The following is a 19,210-nucleotide window of genomic DNA, read 5'->3' on the forward strand; positions in this document are numbered from 1 at the left end:
CTACCCACCTACAGGTAGTTTTCACACACACACTAGGTATACAAAGTACATGGCCAGTAGTACATGTGGGTGGGTACATTCAGGAAACCCCTGTGATCTGCAGAGCTGGGGAGGGGGGGGGGGGTCATTCCGTATCTGTCGTGCTGCAACAACGCCAGGTCGACATGGGTTGGGTCTCGTCGACTTTGCCGCCACTTGTACGTGTGTGCCTTGTTTTGTCATGTTTCTTGCTTGTCTCCTCCTCTCTCACTCTCTCCCACTTTCTTTCTTTTTTTCTACTCATCGTCTCGTCCTGGTCGCTTACCAGTCAGCCAGCCAGGGGAGAAGGTGCAATTCCCTTCCCAATGAGGATCGAGCGAGCCCCACGGGTGGTGAAGTCGATGGGCGAGGCGGTCCGCCGACGAACAAGACACGGCAGCCGAGCCAAGAACAACGGGAGCTGCTGAGTCGGATTTGCCTCTACACTAGGTCGGATTTGCCCCCAGATATATTGGGGGAGAACTCTGGTTAGGAAGGGGGGGCCTTGGGAGGGAGAGAGCCGCGGTGGAGACCAGCATTGAGTCTTATTGGTAACATTTATCCGAGCGCAATCCGTCCGTCTGCCTCTGTGGAGTATCAGTAGATAGAGTGAGTTTTCCGGTGATGAAGGTAGTGAGCAGGATGTCACCGACACTCGGAAGACGCCTTGCGTTGCCTTGCGTTGCCTTGCCTTGTCTCGTCTTGATTGTGCCTTGGTCATCCATCGTGGACTTGGTTGTAAACTACTCCGTACGGAGTACACTACCGGTACCCTCGGTGCCTAGTACGCACTACAGACTCGGAATGGTCACACTAATACCAATGCCAATACCCCCCACCAGCGTTGGAGGGGGGCGCCATCCGAGGTATGCAGGTACGTACCGGACGGGTTCTGGCTGTGGGTGGTTCTGCAAGACCTGATCCTAGTGTACTAAGTACTTACGTGCTTACGTAGTTAGTGTACGACGCCGCCAGAGCGACCAGAGCCAGGGCTCGCAGTCCACACTCCACCCTCTGTAATTTTGGGCAGGTGAGAGAGACAACCCCAGCTTCGGCGCCGGATCAATGTCGGGGTTGCCTTTGACGACACGCAATAACGAAAGCACTGCGGCCGAAAGCTGCCCTCATGACAACCTGGGAAGATCCCGAGAAAAAGATCCATCACGAACATACTGATCATTGGCCTGCTTGCCTGCCTGCCTGCCTGCCTGCCTGCCTGCCTGCTTGCCTGCCGTCAAGCAACAAGCATATCTACGACCTACCTGTAAATGCTATCGGCCACTGCATTCTTGTGCCGAAACATTGCCAAACCGAACAAGAACCCCGCCATTGCATCCCTCACCGTCCTTCGACCCCTCCATTCCCACGCTCGATTCTCGAACTCGCCCCGCACAATGGCTCCTCCGGCAGCTGCCCTCGACTTTGTCGACTTCGTCAACGCTTCTCCTACGCGTGAGTCTTCGCAGCGACCCAAGAAGAAGCAATACAAGACTGTCCCCTAACTAACGCGCTCTCTTCGCCACCACCACCAGCCTACCACGCCTGCGCTACCGCCGCCGCCCGTCTCGAGAAGGCCGGCTTCTCAAAGATCAAGGAACGCGATTCCTGGAACTCGGCGCTGCGCCCCGGCGGCAAGTACTACCTCACCCGCAATGGCTCGTCCATCGTCGCCTTCGCCATCGGCAAGAAGTGGAAGCCCGGCAACCCGGTCGCCATGATCGGCGCCCACACCGACTCCCCGACCCTTCGCATCAAGCCCGTCTCCAGGAAGAGCAACGTCGGCTTCTTGCAGGTCGGCGTCGAGACCTACGGCGGCGGCATCTGGCACAGCTGGTTCGACCGCGACCTCAGCATCGCCGGCCGCGTGCTCGTCAAGGACGCCGACGGCAACTTTGTCCAGAAGCTGATCAAGGTCGACAAGCCGCTGCTGCGCATCCCCACCCTGGCCATCCACCTCGACCGGAGCTCCACCTTCGACCCGAACAAGGAGAACGAGCTGTTCCCCATCGCCGGCCTGGCCACCGCCGAGCTGAACAAGGGCGCCCCGGCACAGCAGCCCGGCGCCGACGACGCCGAGGAAGAGGACTTCAAGCCTCTCAAGGCCATGACGGAGCGCCACCATCCTCATATCCTCGACGTCATCGCGTCCCACGCCGACGTTGAGCCCGAGGCCGTCATCGACTTCGAGCTGGTCCTTTACGATGTGCAGAAGTCGTGCCTGGGCGGCCTCAACGACGAGTTCATCTTCTCGGCCCGCCTCGACAACCTCAACATGACGTACTGCTCCATCGAGGGCCTCATCGCCTCGGTCCGCGAGCCCGACGTCCTTGAAAACGAGACGACGATCCGTCTCGTCACCTGCTTCGACCACGAGGAGATCGGCTCCACCTCGGCCCACGGCGCCAACTCGAACCTCCTCCCCGCCGTCCTCCGCCGCCTCGCCTCGCTGCCGGGCAGCCGCGACACGGCGTCGGACGGATCCTACGTGGCCGTCTCCCACGACGGCGACTACGAATCGACGGCCTACGAGCAGACGCTCTCGCGCTCCTTCCTCGTGTCCGCCGACATGGCGCACTCGGTGCACCCCAACTACGCCGGCAAGTACGAGTCGAGCCACCAGCCGGCCATGAATGGCGGCACCGTCATCAAGGTCAACGCGAACCAGCGGTACGCGACCAACTCCCCGGGCATCGTGCTGCTGCAGGAGTGCGCGCGTCTCGCCGGCGTGCCGCTGCAGCTGTTCGTCGTGCGCAACGACTCGCCCTGCGGCAGCACCATCGGTCCCATGCTCAGCGCCAAGCTCGGCGTCCGGACGCTGGACCTGGGCAACCCCCAGCTGAGCATGCATTCGATCCGCGAGACGGGCGGCAGTGCCGACGTCGAGCACGCAATCAAGTTGTTTGAGAGCTTCTACGAGCGGTTTGGCGAACTGGAGGAGAAGATTCTCGTGGATTAGGGAGCAGAGGAGAGGGAACGGAGAGTGTGTGGGTGTTTGGGGCTGGAGTGAGGCCTTCTGTGTAGATGTTGCGGCACTGTAGCAGCAAGCTGATGAGAATACAATTTGACGTTGTTCATTCCACCGTCTAGGTTTGATGCTTGGTGTAGCGACAACGTCAGTTGCATGTCATTATACGGCTTGATAATCCCGAACCGCTGAAGAAATTCCGTCCCCCGCGGGACGTGTTTAGTATGGATTTGATACGGATGAGGTGCCCAAGTGTTGATTTTAACTTCGGGAGATAGTATCACTTTGTGTTGCAGTTTGAGATTTCTGAAGAGCAGCCGAGGTTCTTCGAGAAAACCTACCATCCTGAACCATAAAGCGCCGTGTCGCCCGCTCCTTCCTCCCTTCTGTCATCCGGTGACAGAAGGTGCGCCAGCTCTATATCAATTTCGACGACGACACTCCGCGCAGGAGCCCCTCTTCAATTCTTTCACCCATGGGAAGAGCCCTTCTGAAGACAGCTTTCGGTTTTTTCCTGCCATTCTGGTTACATCCCCAATATCAGACCCTGATCTTGAGTAACTGGACTTCAGTAGCCAAACTCGCTACCCTTCCGTCACGGAGAACCAGGCGCTTACCCGACAATCCTCCCGCATACTTACGACTACCGCCGATGAAGGTACTGGCCTAGGACCTCTGTTATCGAGCATTTTCTCATCGTCAGCCCTGCCACCAATCTGGACGGCTTCAGCCTGGTTCTACCTCGATCTCGGCCTTAGGACAAGCTACTGCCCCAAGAAGAAGTCACAACCGCCGGTAATTCAGTCGTTTCCACCCGTCTTTCCGTCTAGGTGCGTCCGCCTCCATCCCGGGGCTATCTCTATGGCAAATCACCTTCCCAACTACTACTCAACCGCCATCACAACACTGTCTCCGATCTCAACCCCACGAGCCTAGGCCCTACATACACCTTGGCACCAAGGCTTACTTGAGTTCTCCGTCTCAAGCAAACCTATCTCCGATACGAGAGTACTTGATACCTGAAAACACAACCCTTCCATTTCATTCGAGTCCTTGTCCCTGGACTTTTCTTCCTCGATAACTTTTTCGCACACAACAATCACGGAGAGCACACAAACCGAAGTATTTGAAAACACTGACATTGGCTGCAGCACAGAGAACAGCTACGTCGAAAACAACGAGCAAGCATCTTCTTTGGTTCTCGTTGCCTACCCCTTGGCAGGAACCAAGGTCCAGTCCCTCTCGTGCATCCTGACAGTAATTCTTCCTCGGTAACGCAATGCCCCTGCTGACCCATTCTCCAGCAAGAAGGCATTGATTCACCCAAGAGCCACACCCCTCACGACATTCACACGCCTTGCTTCTGACTCCTGCTTTCTTCGGTGGCACTCATACACTACAACGCAGCAAGTCGCGCAGCAGAGTAAAAAATCAAGTGAGTTGCTCATTGGTGCACCCCTTCCTCCCATCAACTTTAGGATAGCATCTTGACCCATGATTCCTCATTTGCTAGGTCTTGAAATCATCACTCGTTACTTATACATTCTGATCTGACACTCCTCAAGCACACCCAGCTACCTTACCATAGAACTCGACCACAGTCATATACCATTCCTGTAAATTGTCAAACCTGGGGAATTCTAGTACTTTCGGGAAGAAGTATCACCCCACGGGATAGACCCCGATCTCAGCTAGGACAATACCGAGCCCTTTCCGCAGTTTCAGGTAAAACATCCTTCCTTCTTGGGCTCAACTCTGCAAACGAACCCTCGCCGCCACAAACTCCTTTTATCAAGGCCTAAAGACGACCACCCTTGTCTCCTGATTCATAATATATTCGTTTATATCGGATCGAACCCAACAAGCCATATTATTACAACAGTACTCTAGACAAGTCAAACATATCCTTAATATTCAGCTCGGTACCCCTTGCCACATCGAACTGGTCGACTCCAACGGCTGACTTTGAGCACGATCTGACACAGAGCAGTTTTTCAAGGTTTATATATCAGACATACCCGGGATCTACAAAACTGCACTTAAAGAAAAAGAAGAAGAACAAAGGTAAACCCCTTCTGTTGATCTGTCACATACCAGTGATTCTCGCATGCTTACATTTTGTAGAAGCAGACATCAGCGTCAAGGATGTGCCAAAACGTCTTTTACACCTACTCGTGTGGCCACATGGAGTGTGTCACTTACTGCTGCCTCAAGTGGAAGGGTGCACACGAGTCCGTATGCATCTATCGTCAAGAGCCCCAGTACACGCCTCTCAGGGATCAGGTGTGCCACGATTGCAACGAGATGGGCAAGAAGAGGCGTCAGGCCGCTCGAGCTCGCCGAGAACGATATTTGCAGGAAGAAGAGGAGACTCGACTCCAGACCGAAGTTGAAGCCCGAGGCTATATATCTGAGCCTCGGGTCTCTCTGCACGAGCAGCAGTCCTTCGAATCCCAGCACCAACATCCCGAGTCTCAGCAGACTCGGCGGGCCCAACAGGCTCTGCAGTCACAGACCCGTCGGGAACCGGAGTCGTCTTCACCTGACGTCAAGACCATCCGTCCACTGGAGTCGAACAAATTGGGCAACATGCAATTTCACAGCGAGGCTGATGCGCTGGGCTTGCCGCCCCACGGCCTGTACCAGTTCTACACAGGCCAATAAAAGAAGAATAGGGGTTATAATCATTTGCATAATAAGACCAAAAAGTCTTGACCAAGTGGTGGATTCAAATGGGGATCGATGGGCATATGGTATCAACACATCTTACCGGTGAGGGTACATGGCGTTTCGGCATGGAAATGGGGACAGCGTATTCTACCCAAGTTTGGGGAGGCAGCAACCAGCGTCTGCTTTTGGCCATGATAGTTACGATCGGAAATCGGATTTTCTGGTACCAAAGTTGATTGGTGAAGCAAGATGAATGCTTTCTTTCTTTCGCACCATCTATTGTTTGCTGTCGTTGACAATCGGATGATAGACTACCGTTACATGCTGCTGGAACGGGGTCGCATGCCTGTCGATCCGATCAGCTGTTCCTGGGGCGGGGAGACAAAGACTGGGAACTATGGGGGGAGATTGCCAATGCACTGATGCAGTGATGGAGGAGGACAGGGATGTCTGCAGCCGACGAACCTCGCTTGCCAGAGCTGACAGCACTGCTGTCCTGGTGCTCCCGCTGAGCTTCCCAACAATAGCACTAGCACTAACGCTAACACGTGGAAAGGTGCTTATCCCTGGAGGAAGCTTGCCCCCATAAACTCCGCAAAGGATATCTGGCCAACTCGATTTTTCCCTTTCAACCGCGCCCCAACGTCATCATTCTCCAGAATCACGGCGCCTTTTTTCCACGTTGTGCACCTAAACTTCTGACAACCATGTTTCTTTGACAGACCGCACGGGTACTTGACAAACAATTCCTTTTTTCGAATCCCAGACCGAATCCCAGATAACCGCAGGGCCCCCTCAGCTTCGCCAAACATGGCACCCCCTTTCGAGTCTGCGAAGATCACCCTCGATTACCTCCCCTACGCCTGCGAGTTTGACCCCCAGGATGCAACCCGCCTCCTCGTTGGCGGCGGCGGCGGCGCCAACAGAAGCGGCGTCGCCAACAAGATTGTACGCTGATCCCCTCCTCCCCACCTCTTGCTCGACGTGCGACTGATACCTCTCCCGCGCGACAGACAGTGATCGACGCTTCGACCAAGGACGAGTTGCGCATAAGCGGCGAGGCCGACCTCAGCCGCAACGAGGATAGCGTCATGACTCTGGCTGTCGGTCCCAAGAAGGGCCGGACGAGCTACGTCTACGCCGGCATCAATTCGAGCCCCGCCGACGTCGAGAAGGGCAAGAACGAGCACTTCCGGGTCTTCGGTGTTGAGCAGAGCAAAGTGCGCGGCTCCTCCGGCCCCACTGCGCCCGGCGTGGCTGTCGCTGAGCTTGCGCGCACCGCCCTCTTCGAACATAACGAAATCGATAAAGACGCCTACCAGCGAGTCCTGCGGCTTTCTGCGCCATATGGCGAGAAGCCCCAGCTCGGCGCCGTGGCGACCGGCCTGGCTAAAGAGTCACAGATTGCGTTGTTCGAGGTCTCGCCCGCGAGCGCTGCTGCACCCAAGGTCAGGGGAAGGCTGGACCTTACAAAGGAGCCTATGGACATCGACGTCGTCCAGACCGGGGAGGATGAATTTCAAGTTGCCTACTGCGACGAGCGCGAACTCTTCATCATCAAGGTTACAAAGTCTGAAGTCGACGGCCCTCATCTCGCCTACACTATCAGCGAGGACGGCACCGGTGCCTGGCCCACATTCCGGTCGATCCGTTTCCTCTCGCCAGGCTTCATCTTGGCGGGCACTAACATCCCCAAGCGGGCTGGCTCTCTCTTGTTGGGCATCCGACTGCCCACCAAGGTGGGCGAGATGGGACGGCTATCGGCATCGGCAAAGCTGCCTCGCTCGGTGAACCAAATCACCACCATCGCCGCGCGCAACCTGAGCCCGCCCTCGACCCCGGGCGGTAAGATTGGTAATGCGCAGTTTCTCGTCGCCGCGGTCGGCCAGGACCGGTCGATATCGCTCTTTACGCTCGAACATAGGGCGCATTCGAGCATTGACCTGCTGGTCGACTTTGATCTCCTCACGACCCTGAAGGAGGTTCACCCTCTGCAGATTACCAACGTCGCCCTGTCCGTCTACGTTCCGCCCAAGACCACAGCGCGCCCCCAGTACGTCAAGCTGGCGAGCATATCGATGAAGAACACCGTCGTCGTGCACTCGATCCTCCTCAAAAAGTTCACCGACAGGGACGTCCCTATCCGCAAGGGCGGCCCGCCCCGTCCGCAGCGGTATGCCGTCGCCCTGCAGCCACGCAAGCTTACGAAATCGCGGCTTTCGGTCGTGGCTTTCCTCGTCTTACTACTTGCCATCCTCGTTCAGATCACACTGGAAATTAACGGTGCCGTGCCCCCGCGCATCCTTCCCAGCCGCGGCGCCGTCGCCAACATGCCCAACGACTTTATCACGTCGCTCATCGGCGACGCCCGCGACGTCGACCTCCAGGGTGCCTCAATCGTCCTTCGTGAGGAACTCGTCAGCCCCACACACATCGAAGAGGACCCCGTGCCGAAATTCCAGGCCGCCATTCACGACGAGAAGGAGCCCGGGCCCGCCGTCAGCTGGGAGAACCTCGCGCCGCAGCAGAAGAAGCTTTGGAAGGAGAAGCTGTCCAAGGCCGGATACTGGACGCAGAACATGGGCGAGAGCGTCTTTAAGGGCGTTCTCTTTGGGGAAATCGCCGGCGCTGTTGGCCGCGCAGTGGGCGGTTAGGAGTGGCTTTGGGTGCAGGGGGTTGGTCTATGGATTTCAACGTGTTCACGGACGTGTCGTTGATGGCGGTGCCCGGGGACGGGCGTATACGATTTTGATCACGACCGTGTACGATTCACTGAGCATAATAAAGAAACTTTGGAATATACACGATTGAAAAGTGATGCCGATGGGGAACATGAAGCACTCCGTCATCGTTCTTTCATTGATTTCTCCTGACGCTGATGCTACATCCGCCGCCGGCGCGTCGTGGTAGGCGGACCGGGTCAAGCTTCATGAAGCTTGCTACTTGGTCATTATCCGTCGGCTTGTGCCGGGGTGACTGTCGGTCTTGACATTCTTAACCCCCCGATGCCGTCCCACAAAAGCAAGAGCTGGAGTTCTAGAGACGGTATTCCTGGTCCTGGCAGCTTTCGATCGCGTCAGTCTAACCCAACCGGTTGCTCCCTCACGGAGCACAACAGGCCCCCAGGTGATCAAGAAGGTCAACGGCACTGGAACAAAGTCACATTCTGCTCAAGACGGGCTTACACCCTGCAGTAGCTCACGACTGCAGGTGAGGTGCACCAGCCGACAGTTTGACGCCATCCCCGAGATGGCTCCATGGTTTGACGAGAAGTGACCCCAACTGGCAAATTCCGCAACAGGAAGGCGGGAAACTTTCTGGCATCGTCGGCTATTCGAATGCAGGGTTTATGGCACTGATACCGGGATTCTTGTATACAGTCCTCGTCAGCGACTGATTGTCTGAATCTATGCCTCGAAAGGGGCGCGGCAAAGGGGTGGATCCGGAGACTGCCGATGGCGATCCTTCAAGATATTGCAAAGGCCAATTCGAGGCACACTGAACCAACCCGGGCGGTTTTCTCGAAGCGTGGTAACAATGAAGTGAGATGATGCTGAAGGGTTGATCAGTCAGCCGGTGGTGACGGGGAACATTAGATGCCACAAGGGATTTCTCTCGGGAGAAAAGGGGTTTCTTTTTGGAACCAGACATGCCACAATCCCAAGAGAACGAGGCCAATGTATGTGTATGCCGCACAGTCGTTTGGTGATGGGCACACGAGGGAAAACCCCTCCCCTCTTGGAAGAGAATGGCATAAAGCTCGGGACAAGACAACAGGACCAGTCGGGGAGGTCGCCGAGGAAGGAGAAAACAAGATCTTGGTAGGAAGGTACCACTACCAGGGTCACCCATGTCCAAGGGTTATAAGCCAATCGGAGGATTTCTTTGAAACACGGCATTCATTCAGGGCCCAGGGCACAGTTCGCCTATGGTAAATAAATGCTTATCTTATCGCCTTCCGGGCTCGTGACGTGTAGTATCCGGAGGTGGGGGGTTGGGTTATCAAGAATGAAGCTTTCCAGTTCCTATCGTTAGCTATCCATACTGATTCTATGAATTATGCACCATTCCTTATTGTCACTAGTTGGACTGTATTGCAGGTAATCCAGAAGATTTTCCCGCCAACTATACGACAAATTATATCAATGATTTATAGGAGACACACCGGCTCTGCGGCGTTCGTCATCGAATCAACACGCGTTTCCGCACATCTCCTCTCTTCTCATTTCAGGGGATATGTTTTGTTCTTAACGCCAAGGGCGCCGTGAGGTCCTCTGACCGCTTTCGAGGCTATCTATGCATTGAGTATGATCAGAGCATGATGCCGTGTGTGTGTGTTTGGAACCAGATACGCCATCATAGGAGCTCGAGCGGCAGGTGGTCGTCAGCTATCCCGTGATGCCTTTCCCCTGCCCTTCTCAGAACGTCTCCGAAGAAGAGGTAACAATCCGAAGCACGCCTTGTCTTCGACGCTGTCTTCGCGCTATAAGAATACACATGGTTTGAGATGAGCCCCGGTAAGCGATAGGAAAGCGTATTGCATGGGTCAACGCAATGGGGGCGTTCCGGGGTTGTGGTCGCCACGTTTTTTGGGACGATTAGCTGTACGGCCGGAACAGGGACTGCCCAGCACACGAGTAATGCCTTTAGGGTCAGGTACGAAAGTTTGGTCCGGGCCATGGCGAGGGACCCCTGCAATCGACGGGTGGCAAAAGGGAGGTTTTCTGGACGGGACCTGAGACGAAGAGTGGTCGTCACCTCCCCCCCCCCGGAGTCCGAGGCTCGTATCACGAGGGGAATCCCTTACTAGATGAAGTCGTTTCGGTCTAGCACGGGGAGACATCCAACCTCGGCCAGTGGCCATCAACATTCAGCCAGAATGACTGGCTACATTGCGGAAGATGAGGTTGACCGTGGTACAGCTAGCTGGCATGGAAAGCCTGAATGAATGAACCCATGGTACCGGTATATAAAGAACCGGTAAAAAAAACTATCACAGAAATACACTTCCCACTAGTCCCGCGCTGAGTTCTGTCATCGGTTATGCTTAGCCGAGACTAACAAGCTTCTTCCGCGCCTACCGGTCTCGAGGCTATTGCATTATTCCGTCGCTGGAAACCAGCAAAGGAACGACGAAGACCGACGGAGGGTATGGATAGAGAGCCATGCGTGATTTGCAAGCGAACAACTTCCTCGTCTTACTTCTAATCCAAGCTGGGACGGTTTGCGTTGCATACACACCAGAGCAAAAGAACAAAAAAAGAAAGAAGCAGGATAAAACTAAAAGGGACGAGATGAAAGAGCCCCGCCCCCGTGCCACCCATTCGTCTGTTGGTCTGGGTGAATGAGACAAAAAGATTTTGACCAGCCTGGGGGTCGAACCCAGAATCTCCTGATTACACGAATCTTTTTGACGGAATCGTAGTCAGACGCCTTGCCATTGGGCCAACCGGCCATTATCAAGCTCGTTGAGAGCCAACGGGATGGGATCCCGCTGCTTGAGGACTCGCCGAGCAGAATTTGCTCTTAGCCCTTGGATACGTGGGGTTGCAGGTGGTCGGCGACGAAATTTTCTTCCCTGCGCGAGGGACGTGACGGAGAGAGCCAGAGCCAATTTGGTGGGTCGGATGGGGTTAGGCTGAAAGGAGAGGAGCAGGCGGCAAAAGAGAAAAAAGTGGATTGACTGCATTGATGGTCCATACGCTCAGACAAGGGGTTGAAATAGCCGTCTCGAGCTTCTCATTGGCTTGTCCATGCCCGGAGCCCTCGGACAAGTCTGAACTGCTGCAGGGGGGTCAAGTCCGTACGAGCAAGCTGCCTCCGGGCGAGCGGTTACGAGCAACAAAGACGAATACCCGACCGGTTTCAAGCGGCCAAGTTGACCAACAACTAGTGTTTAACTGACTTCACCCAACCGATCATGAGTAAACCGGGCCATTCCGGATCCCCCCCTTCCATTCATCAGAGAGGGCTGTATCCTGGCCGCCGACCAGGTTATCCGGAGAGATGGGCCGCTCTCCTCCACACCAAGTCTGGCTCCGGGTGACAGATGAACGGAGTTGGGACGAGGCCAAAGTACCACGGTACCTGCGGTATAGATATGATGACCTGCATGCATGTCCGTGAGCAGGTAGTGTGGTGCAGGAACATCAGTGAAACATGTTTCTTCCATGGGTCAACCCATGAAACGTAAGACTCGCAAAGGACGGGAGACCCTTACTGCTTACGTCGTCGTAGTGACTACTACACGACATCATAACGCCAAGACATCTGTATCACAACTACATTCGATATCTGAAATTGACCGACAGACAACTAGCAACGTCATGTCAAATCCAGCTTTGCAACGCACAGGATTGTTCGTCGCGAGTGGGATATACCATTGGTGGCTATGTATATACAGTACATCGACACTCCCCCAAGGCAAAGCAAAGAGCGGTTGTAAGCGGTCTGCCCAGCGGTCAAGCTGATTTTCATCGCCGTAAGTCGCGGTTGCAAGCCTTTATAAAAACGCATAGTCGTAAACATCGTGATTCGGGCAAGCCAACAAGCACCCGTGCCGGTTTATCTACCCATTAAGCCCCTCCATGGCTGGCCACTGACAAATTAGTCGGCGTTGCGTGCGGGCGGCGCAGGTGCCACAGGGGCGGGGCGGGCGGCTGGCTCCGCAGGCTTGAGGGGGACCTTGGCAGTGTTGGGAGCCGCAGGGGAGGCAGCGGTAGCCGGAGGAGGAGCAGCAGCCGGAGGAGCAGCAGCAGGAGGGATGATAGCAGGAACCACGGCCGGGGGAGCAGCAGCCGGAGGAGCAGCAACCGGAGGGGCGGCAGCCGGAGGGGCGGCAACTGGAGGAGCGGCAACTGGAGGAGCAGCAGCCGGAGGGGCGGCAGCCGGAGGGGCGGCAACTGGAGGAGCGGCAGCTGGAGGGCGGCAGCCGGAGGAGCGGCAGCTGGCGGATTAACTCCCTTGTCCTTATCAGCACCGCCAGCTGGAGGAGCGGCAGCAGGTGGGTTGGTTCCTTTGCCCTTAGCAGCACCGCCAGCAGGGGCACCGCCAGCGGGAGGAGCGGCAGCAGGTGGGTTGGTTCCTTTGCCCTTAGCAGCACCGCCAGCAGGGGCACCGCCAGCGGGAGGAGCGGCAGCAGGCGGGTTGGTTCCCTTGCCCTTGGCAGCACCGCCGGCAGCGGGAGCAGCGCCGGCAGCACCCTTGCCCTTGGCAGCACCGCCAGCAGCTGGTGTGGCGGGAGCGGCGGCCTTCTTCTTAGCAGCACCGTTGGCGGGAGTGGCGGCCTTGCCCTTGGCCTTTGCGGGAGCTGCGGCCTTGCCCTTAGCGGCCTTTCCCTGAGCTGCTTTGCCCCCGGCAGCCTTCCCCCGGGCAGCCTTTCCCTGAGCTGCTTTGCCCCCGGCAGCCTTCCCCCGGGCAGCCTTTCCCTGAGCTGCTTTGCCCCCGGCAGCCTTTCCCTTGGCGTTTTTCTTCAGGAGCTGCCGGGCACGGAGGGGAACTGCGCCATCGCCTCTCTGGTGGTCCGCGAGCACGCCAGTAGTGGTATCGACGCCGGCAAAGGAGGGAACGAAGATGTCGCGAACACCCTTGCGCTCTTCACGATCCTCCAATTGCTGGTCATGGTTGTTTTGGAAGCTGTGAAGGGGTTAACGAGCCGACTCGGTTTATGGTAAGCTTGGTGTGAACGTACCCGACAGCCCTGCTGTCAGTATCAGTCGGAAGACTGCTGACGCTAACAATGGTCGAAGCCAGGACGATGCCGAGTGTGAGGAGCTTCATTTTGATGGACTGAAGTGAACCGAAATTGAGTAAGTATTTGTTGTATCTATCGGGCTGAGTCTGAGTAAGCGTATCTGAGAGAATGTCTGTGTTAAATTAGATTCCGTCAGGCCTTCTGTCGAACAAATCAAAACCCACCCCGTAAAAGAGGCAGCAGACGTATCTTTATGTACTCGCTTCATTCTGGTTCCAAACATAGACCTGAATAGGGTGGTGATCGGACCAAGGGCGAACATGTTAAGGCAGCGTGGCCAACCAACTCTGAAACCAGTCTAGCAAGATAGATATCAGTGTGCTGGGCGCAGAGCCTCCCACCCAAAACATCAGAAAGCGGTTATTGATATTCCCACCTTCTTCGCCTTCAAGATAGTAGTCGTGTTGAGGTCAGGCTACAGCAGAGAGTCACTTCGGGACTCGGTCCATTGTCGTCCCATGTCCGAAACTCTGTCCCATTGTCCGATGTCGTTAGCCTCTCACCCTGCTTGTATCATGCCGCGCGCCAAGGTCCTCTCACAACCACACGCTGTGCAGCGTTGTTCATGCCTGATTCGAAACAGCAAGGTCGCCGCCTCATCTACTACGTAGCTAGTCGTGGTGGTATCCAGAATAAGCGAACGGGAATCTTGAGGGAACCCCATAGAATTAGCCTTGGGTACGGGTGATCGACCTGGCTCGTGCCCCTGCCACCCCTAGCCGCGTTTTCACGTTTGAAGGCAATAAGCTTTTCGACGTGCCTGCAGACTGGGCCAGTGCTGCGAGACATGGCAAAAGAGGCGAAGGAGGTCTAACCATCACACACTAGATCGTGTCGTCCAGTCTTGTTCATCACCCTCTCGGCAGTTTCCATTGCACCCCAAGCATTGCCCATCACCCTCCCAGCATTGCTCATCGCATGGTTGTCGGCGACTCAAACAGAAAATGACGAGATTTGATAGGCGGGACAAGGTGATACCTCCTGGATAGCATACACTTCGTAAAATGCTGTATGTGCGACTGACAAATAGCTAGGGTAGAGTGACGGATGCCGAAGGCATACATTGGTAGATTTGGCAGCTTGCATCCATGCAATTAAGTCAGCACCGGTGTTATTCTCGAAACTGAGAGGGGTTCGATTTCTACTTTTTGTTGCAAAGGAGAATCGACATATGCAGCTAGTACGGCTGGTCCATGCCGTCGTCGGCCAATCATTTGATGATGCGGTTCTTGAGAGGCGGGCATCTATCAATCCGGGATAGCAGGCACAGCCACGAGGTCTGCCGAGAACCGAACGAACGACCGATGCGCTGGCAAGCTGAGTATCATTCAGGGTGTCTTCCTTGCGCGATTAGCAGCCTCCGTCCCCCGCAGGAAGCCAAGAGGTTCTGCACCTCTGACGTTCGGACCCCCAACTCGTATCGCAAACGCGGTGGTGTGTAGGAGAGGAACAGCAAGTAACGGCGTTGCGTTCAGCTGAAATGCCTCCATTGCCAAGCTGTCTAGAATGCACCACAACACACCTCGGAGGTGGGCTGTGTTGCCTCAAGCATCGCATGATTGTTAAGGTCAAAAGATCCAGACGAGGCACCGGCAACGTCCGAGCCGTCCAGGGTACGCCTTACAAATAAGGAAACAAGACCATCCATGAATCGGAGGATCTCATGTTCCAAGTACTTGGTGTCGTATATCGGTTGCAAGTTGGTTACGGCTCTTGGCACGCACCCCCGGATTCCTGGCCCCAATCGTAGATTGGTTGGTATTTGGAGGACCAGCTACAAACCCGAGACACAGGCCACAGTGCGGCCTATCAGATCATGTATGGAAGTTCCGGTTCCCAGGTCTTCGTCAATGGACAAGCCTTGCCCGGGCTGCGAGATGTAACGTGAAAGGCTTCGCGTCACAGTGGCGTGTTCCCTCGAGATCGTCTCCAACGGTCGTCTGGGAGATAAGCGGTTCTCCGTCTCGACGTCCTTTCTGGGAGGACCGTTTCATCTCGTAACTGAGACCGCTTAGTGAGACACTTCCCACCATATCGATGTCAATAGATTGGTGCGGTCCGACGCATCTGGAGGCAGTGACGTTGATCAATGGCGATTGTTAAACAGTTCTCGTCTTGCCGTAGAAGGCTTCCAGAGGGGAAAACGAAGCCAACTAGCCAATTCCCAAAAGTTTAGAGGATGCAGATGATCAAGAAGGAGTGATGGTGTCATCATGTTGAGGATTCCAACATGCCTCCCTCGTCTTGACTATTACGCGCATAAGGGACCAGATCATGCAGAGAAGATGACTAATAGTAGGATATTAGCAGCAGGCTGGTTCGGACACGATCAGTGCCATAATGCAAGATGGAATATATCAGAAAGGCACGCTCCGGAGACCCTTCGCTGGTATTGAAGTCATGGAGGGTTGTGGTAAAGGCTTGTTTGGCACCTGCAAGAGCTGATATTGAGTTAGCACAAGGATCAGATGACTATCGTGACAAAAGCAAAAAGGGAGAAACCTCGGGGAATATTTCAGCTAATAACTCTAGGAGGCGCAAGGGGCGACGAACGGCTGATGACGACGGCTGAGATAGAGTTGCGAGTTCTAACCTTGGCTCCAACCTTAGTTTCCCATGAAGATGACGACAATTCTCGCCTCGTCCCGAGTTGGTAGGTGCGATGCGGTGCAAACTGCTTAGATGAATCGCTTCCTTTTGGGGGCTGAGGCCATTCGAATATTCATTTAAGCCCACGAACATTTCCCACTAAAACGAGCACAATGCATCAAACCGAGGGAGGGTTCTTTCTCCGTCTATCCGTACACGGTCCACTTCCCCCGTCCACCATCGTATGTATGTGAATGCAACCAATGCACCTGTTCTTCAACAAGGTGACACAAACCTTCCTCAAGTCTTCTTATTCTTCTTTTTCTTCTTCATCACCACGCCGACCTATCAAACAACCACACACTCACACACATCCGAAGGGATGACAATGCCCACCAGCAACCGAGAGGCAGCCACAGCCACAGCCACAGCCGCAGCGCCGACGGCGGCGTCAGCATCAGTACAGACATCATCCACACCGCCGCCAGACGCCAAGATCAGCGCCGCCGATGGCCGGTCCTACTGGCAGGGCGTCGATGCCGATGTCAACGGCATGCTGGGCGGTTTCCCCTACATCAGCAAGGTCGACCTGCAGGGCTCGCGTAACTTTCTTGCCAAACTGGGCATTGGCTCGAAGAGCGGTCTGCGGCCGGTGAGCCGCGCTCTGGAAGGCGGGGCCGGGTGAGTGTTAGTTCTGTTTGCATTGCATCGTTGTTTTCTGTCCTCTTGCTGTCTGTCCAATTCTGGCCGGTGTACCTGTACATTGCGCCATGTGGTTTTCTTCCTTGTCGCGTGGCTTGCCATATATCGCCCTGGCATCGTGAGCACGATACACGCCCCCCGTATTTTTCTTTCCTCACCGCCATCTCATTATCCATCTCACCGCCTCTCATCTTTCTTCAATCTTCACTCCCTATCCTCTTTTCCTGTCTCACTCCTCTGCACTCTCTCCCCTAACCCACCACCATAACCGCAACAATGCACGAGCGGGCCGAACTAATGGTTTGCCTTGGCCTCTGATGCTGGGGACTTCTCACCGTCCCATATACGTATTCGTACACTGCATCGACTCAATACCCCTGTCTCGTCGGCTCAAGTCTCCGTACCATGCATCCATGCTAACACCAGCCCCCCCTCCCCCCAGCATCGGTCGCATCACCGAAGGTTTCCTACTCGATGTAGCCCAACAGGTTGACGTCGTCGAGCCCATTGCAAAGTTCACCGCTGCTCTCCGGGAGAAACCCGGCGTCGGGTCTGTGTTTAACATCGGCCTCGAGGAGTGGAGACCCCTCGAGGGCACCTCATACGACCTTGTCTGGAACCAATGGTGCCTGGGCCATCTGACCGACGACCAGCTCGTTGACTACATGCGTCGTTGCAAGCAAGTGGTTGCCCCCAATGACGGTCTCATCGTCGTCAAAGAGAACCTGAGCACTAGCGGCGTCGATCTGTTCGACGAGGTTGACAGCAGCGTCACGAGGTGAGTAACTCACAGGCACCCTCGCTCGCCCTTGCCAAGGTGTTTGCCCTGGCCTCCCTCTCCAACCACCATTCTGTTGAAATGATTCTACCGCTCTGCCTGCCTTGTTTTCTCTCACTCCCTCTCTTCCTCTCCTCCTCTCACCCCAACGACCCGCAGGGCTGGGCAGTTTGCTTGCATGCAAGACACCTGCATGTACAGATACTGATGCAAAGCAGGGTGGATGACAAGTTCCGCGCCCTCTTCGAACAAGCGGGTCTCCGCCTCATAAAGACGGAACTGCAACGTGGCTTTCCCAAGGAACTGTTCCCGGTTCGGATGTACGCGCTCAAGTAGTCGGATTTGAAAACGCAGCGGCGGCGACGGCGACGGCGGCGAACCATGGAACTGGGGGCCTACGGCCGGGAGGCCAAGGGGGTCCCGGGGATGTCGGCCGAATGGGAATAGACTAGGCCCCAGGGCCCTGAAAGGTATCCCGCATTCACCCCTTCCCTGGCCTTTCAAGCATGGGATGGGACGACATGGCGGCTCGGGCTCCGATCTACTGCACGATGCGGCAGCCCCCCGGCCGCTCGTAGGTGGGAACCACTCTAAATCTCCGAGCTGGGAAAACCGGGACCGAGACACAGAGAGAGAGGGAGGGGAGAGAAGGAGAAGGAGGGGGTAAAGAAGGGGGGGGGGGGGGGGGGGGGTTGCGGTACATGGTCGTATTTGCTTTGTATGTTCGAGTACATGACACGCGAGCGGGTCGCCACGTCGGTTGTGCAGATGCAGATGCAGCAGATAGGCGACAACGAAGGATGGAGTGGCCAGATGGGCGTGTGCAGAAGACTTGAGGTTCGTCGGGTTCGCCTGCCTGCTTCTCTGCTCTGCTGTCTGCTACTATTGCAGCACATGTTTGCGATGTCAGACATCACTAGCTGCGTCCCTTGAAGCTCTCGCCCCTCCACCCGTGCCCGCCCTTGTGTGCGTGTCTCCCGCGATGGATATGACAAAGAGGCTACCCTCCGTTATGCAATGCAAACGCAACCCGGAACTGAACCTATTTCTCGTCGTCGGAGGCATTGGTGCCCAAGACAAACAATGGATTGCGGTTCTTTCCCCCCCTCTTCAATAGCCACCCGTACCCCCCCCCCCCCTTAAAAAAGAAAAGTGAGGCGAACCTCCTGCATGCAGCAACAGTTCCATGTATAGTACGGGGTGCACATCGCCAACCCCGAGAAGGAATAGAGAAGAAGTAAGGGATAGGGGAAGAGCATGAGTCAACGTCCTTCGTTGGAGACAACAAGAGCGCGCCCAGCAAGTGAAATAAAATAAAGATAAAAATATTATCGTGAACCGCAGGAAGCGCGAGACAGGGCCGGGTGGGCTTCGTGAGCTCTCCTGTTCCGCTGCCCACCCCCTCCCTTCTCCCTCCCCATCGTCGACGGCGCGTGTCTCGCTGGCATCTTCTCGGACGGGGGGAGGACCTTTTGGCTACGAAAATGGGCAAGGGCGCCCGACAATGTCTGTGACACGAGGTCCGCCAGAGCGACTCCCAGTAAACATGGACGAAACACGAGAGGTACGGTAAACACGGGGGGGGCGGGAGATGAGGCAAAAGAGCGGTGTCATGTTGGTCTGCGTTCATCGTCGCTAGCTCCCGTCCTGATCGCCTCGTTTCCCTCACGACACCCCCTCCCTAACCACCTCGCCAGCCCCCTCATCCCCGTTCCTTTCCGTTCATCCTTGACGA

At 55.7% G+C, this 19,210-nt stretch overlaps 5 protein-coding genes and 1 non-coding gene across 6 annotated transcripts; 4 read left to right on the top strand and 2 right to left on the bottom strand.

Moving 5' to 3' along the window:
• Positions 1-1,412: 1,412 nt before the first annotated feature.
• Positions 1,413-2,974, top strand: GLRG_02198 (aminopeptidase I zinc metalloprotease; the record flags this gene model as incomplete). Its single annotated transcript, XM_008092856.1, has 2 exons — positions 1,413-1,470; positions 1,551-2,974. The coding sequence occupies 2 exons, from the start codon at positions 1,413-1,415 to the stop codon at positions 2,972-2,974; spliced, it is 1,482 nt and encodes a 493-aa protein (XP_008091047.1).
• A 2,154-nt stretch (positions 2,975-5,128) lies between these two features.
• Positions 5,129-5,647, top strand: GLRG_02199 (uncharacterized protein; the record flags this gene model as incomplete). Its single annotated transcript, XM_008092857.1, has 1 exon — positions 5,129-5,647. One exon carries the CDS (start codon positions 5,129-5,131, stop codon positions 5,645-5,647), a length of 519 nt encoding a protein of 172 aa, XP_008091048.1.
• Positions 5,648-6,463: 816 nt separating this feature from the next.
• GLRG_02200 (uncharacterized protein) lies at positions 6,464-8,307 on the top strand (the record flags this gene model as incomplete). Its single annotated transcript, XM_008092858.1, has 2 exons — positions 6,464-6,601; positions 6,667-8,307. The coding sequence occupies 2 exons, from the start codon at positions 6,464-6,466 to the stop codon at positions 8,305-8,307; spliced, it is 1,779 nt and encodes a 592-aa protein (XP_008091049.1).
• A 2,707-nt stretch (positions 8,308-11,014) lies between these two features.
• Positions 11,015-11,108, bottom strand: GLRG_13069. The gene has a single exon. It is a non-coding gene; the product is annotated as a tRNA-Arg (tRNA).
• Positions 11,109-12,259: 1,151 nt separating this feature from the next.
• On the bottom strand, positions 12,260-13,432 carry GLRG_02201 (uncharacterized protein; the record flags this gene model as incomplete). The annotated part of the gene is made up of 3 exons (XM_008092859.1): positions 12,260-12,570; positions 12,633-13,288; positions 13,344-13,432. The coding sequence occupies 3 exons, from the start codon at positions 13,430-13,432 to the stop codon at positions 12,260-12,262; spliced, it is 1,056 nt and encodes a 351-aa protein (XP_008091050.1).
• Positions 13,433-16,383: 2,951 nt separating this feature from the next.
• GLRG_02202 (uncharacterized protein) lies at positions 16,384-17,811 on the top strand (the record flags this gene model as incomplete). The annotated part of the gene is made up of 3 exons (XM_008092860.1): positions 16,384-16,676; positions 17,140-17,475; positions 17,694-17,811. The coding sequence occupies 3 exons, from the start codon at positions 16,384-16,386 to the stop codon at positions 17,809-17,811; spliced, it is 747 nt and encodes a 248-aa protein (XP_008091051.1).
• Positions 17,812-19,210: the final 1,399 nt, after the last annotated feature.

Source organism: Colletotrichum graminicola (assembly GCF_000149035.1).
Source record: "Colletotrichum graminicola M1.001 genomic scaffold supercont1.6, whole genome shotgun sequence".
Lineage (NCBI taxonomy): Eukaryota > Fungi > Ascomycota > Sordariomycetes > Glomerellales > Glomerellaceae > Colletotrichum > Colletotrichum graminicola.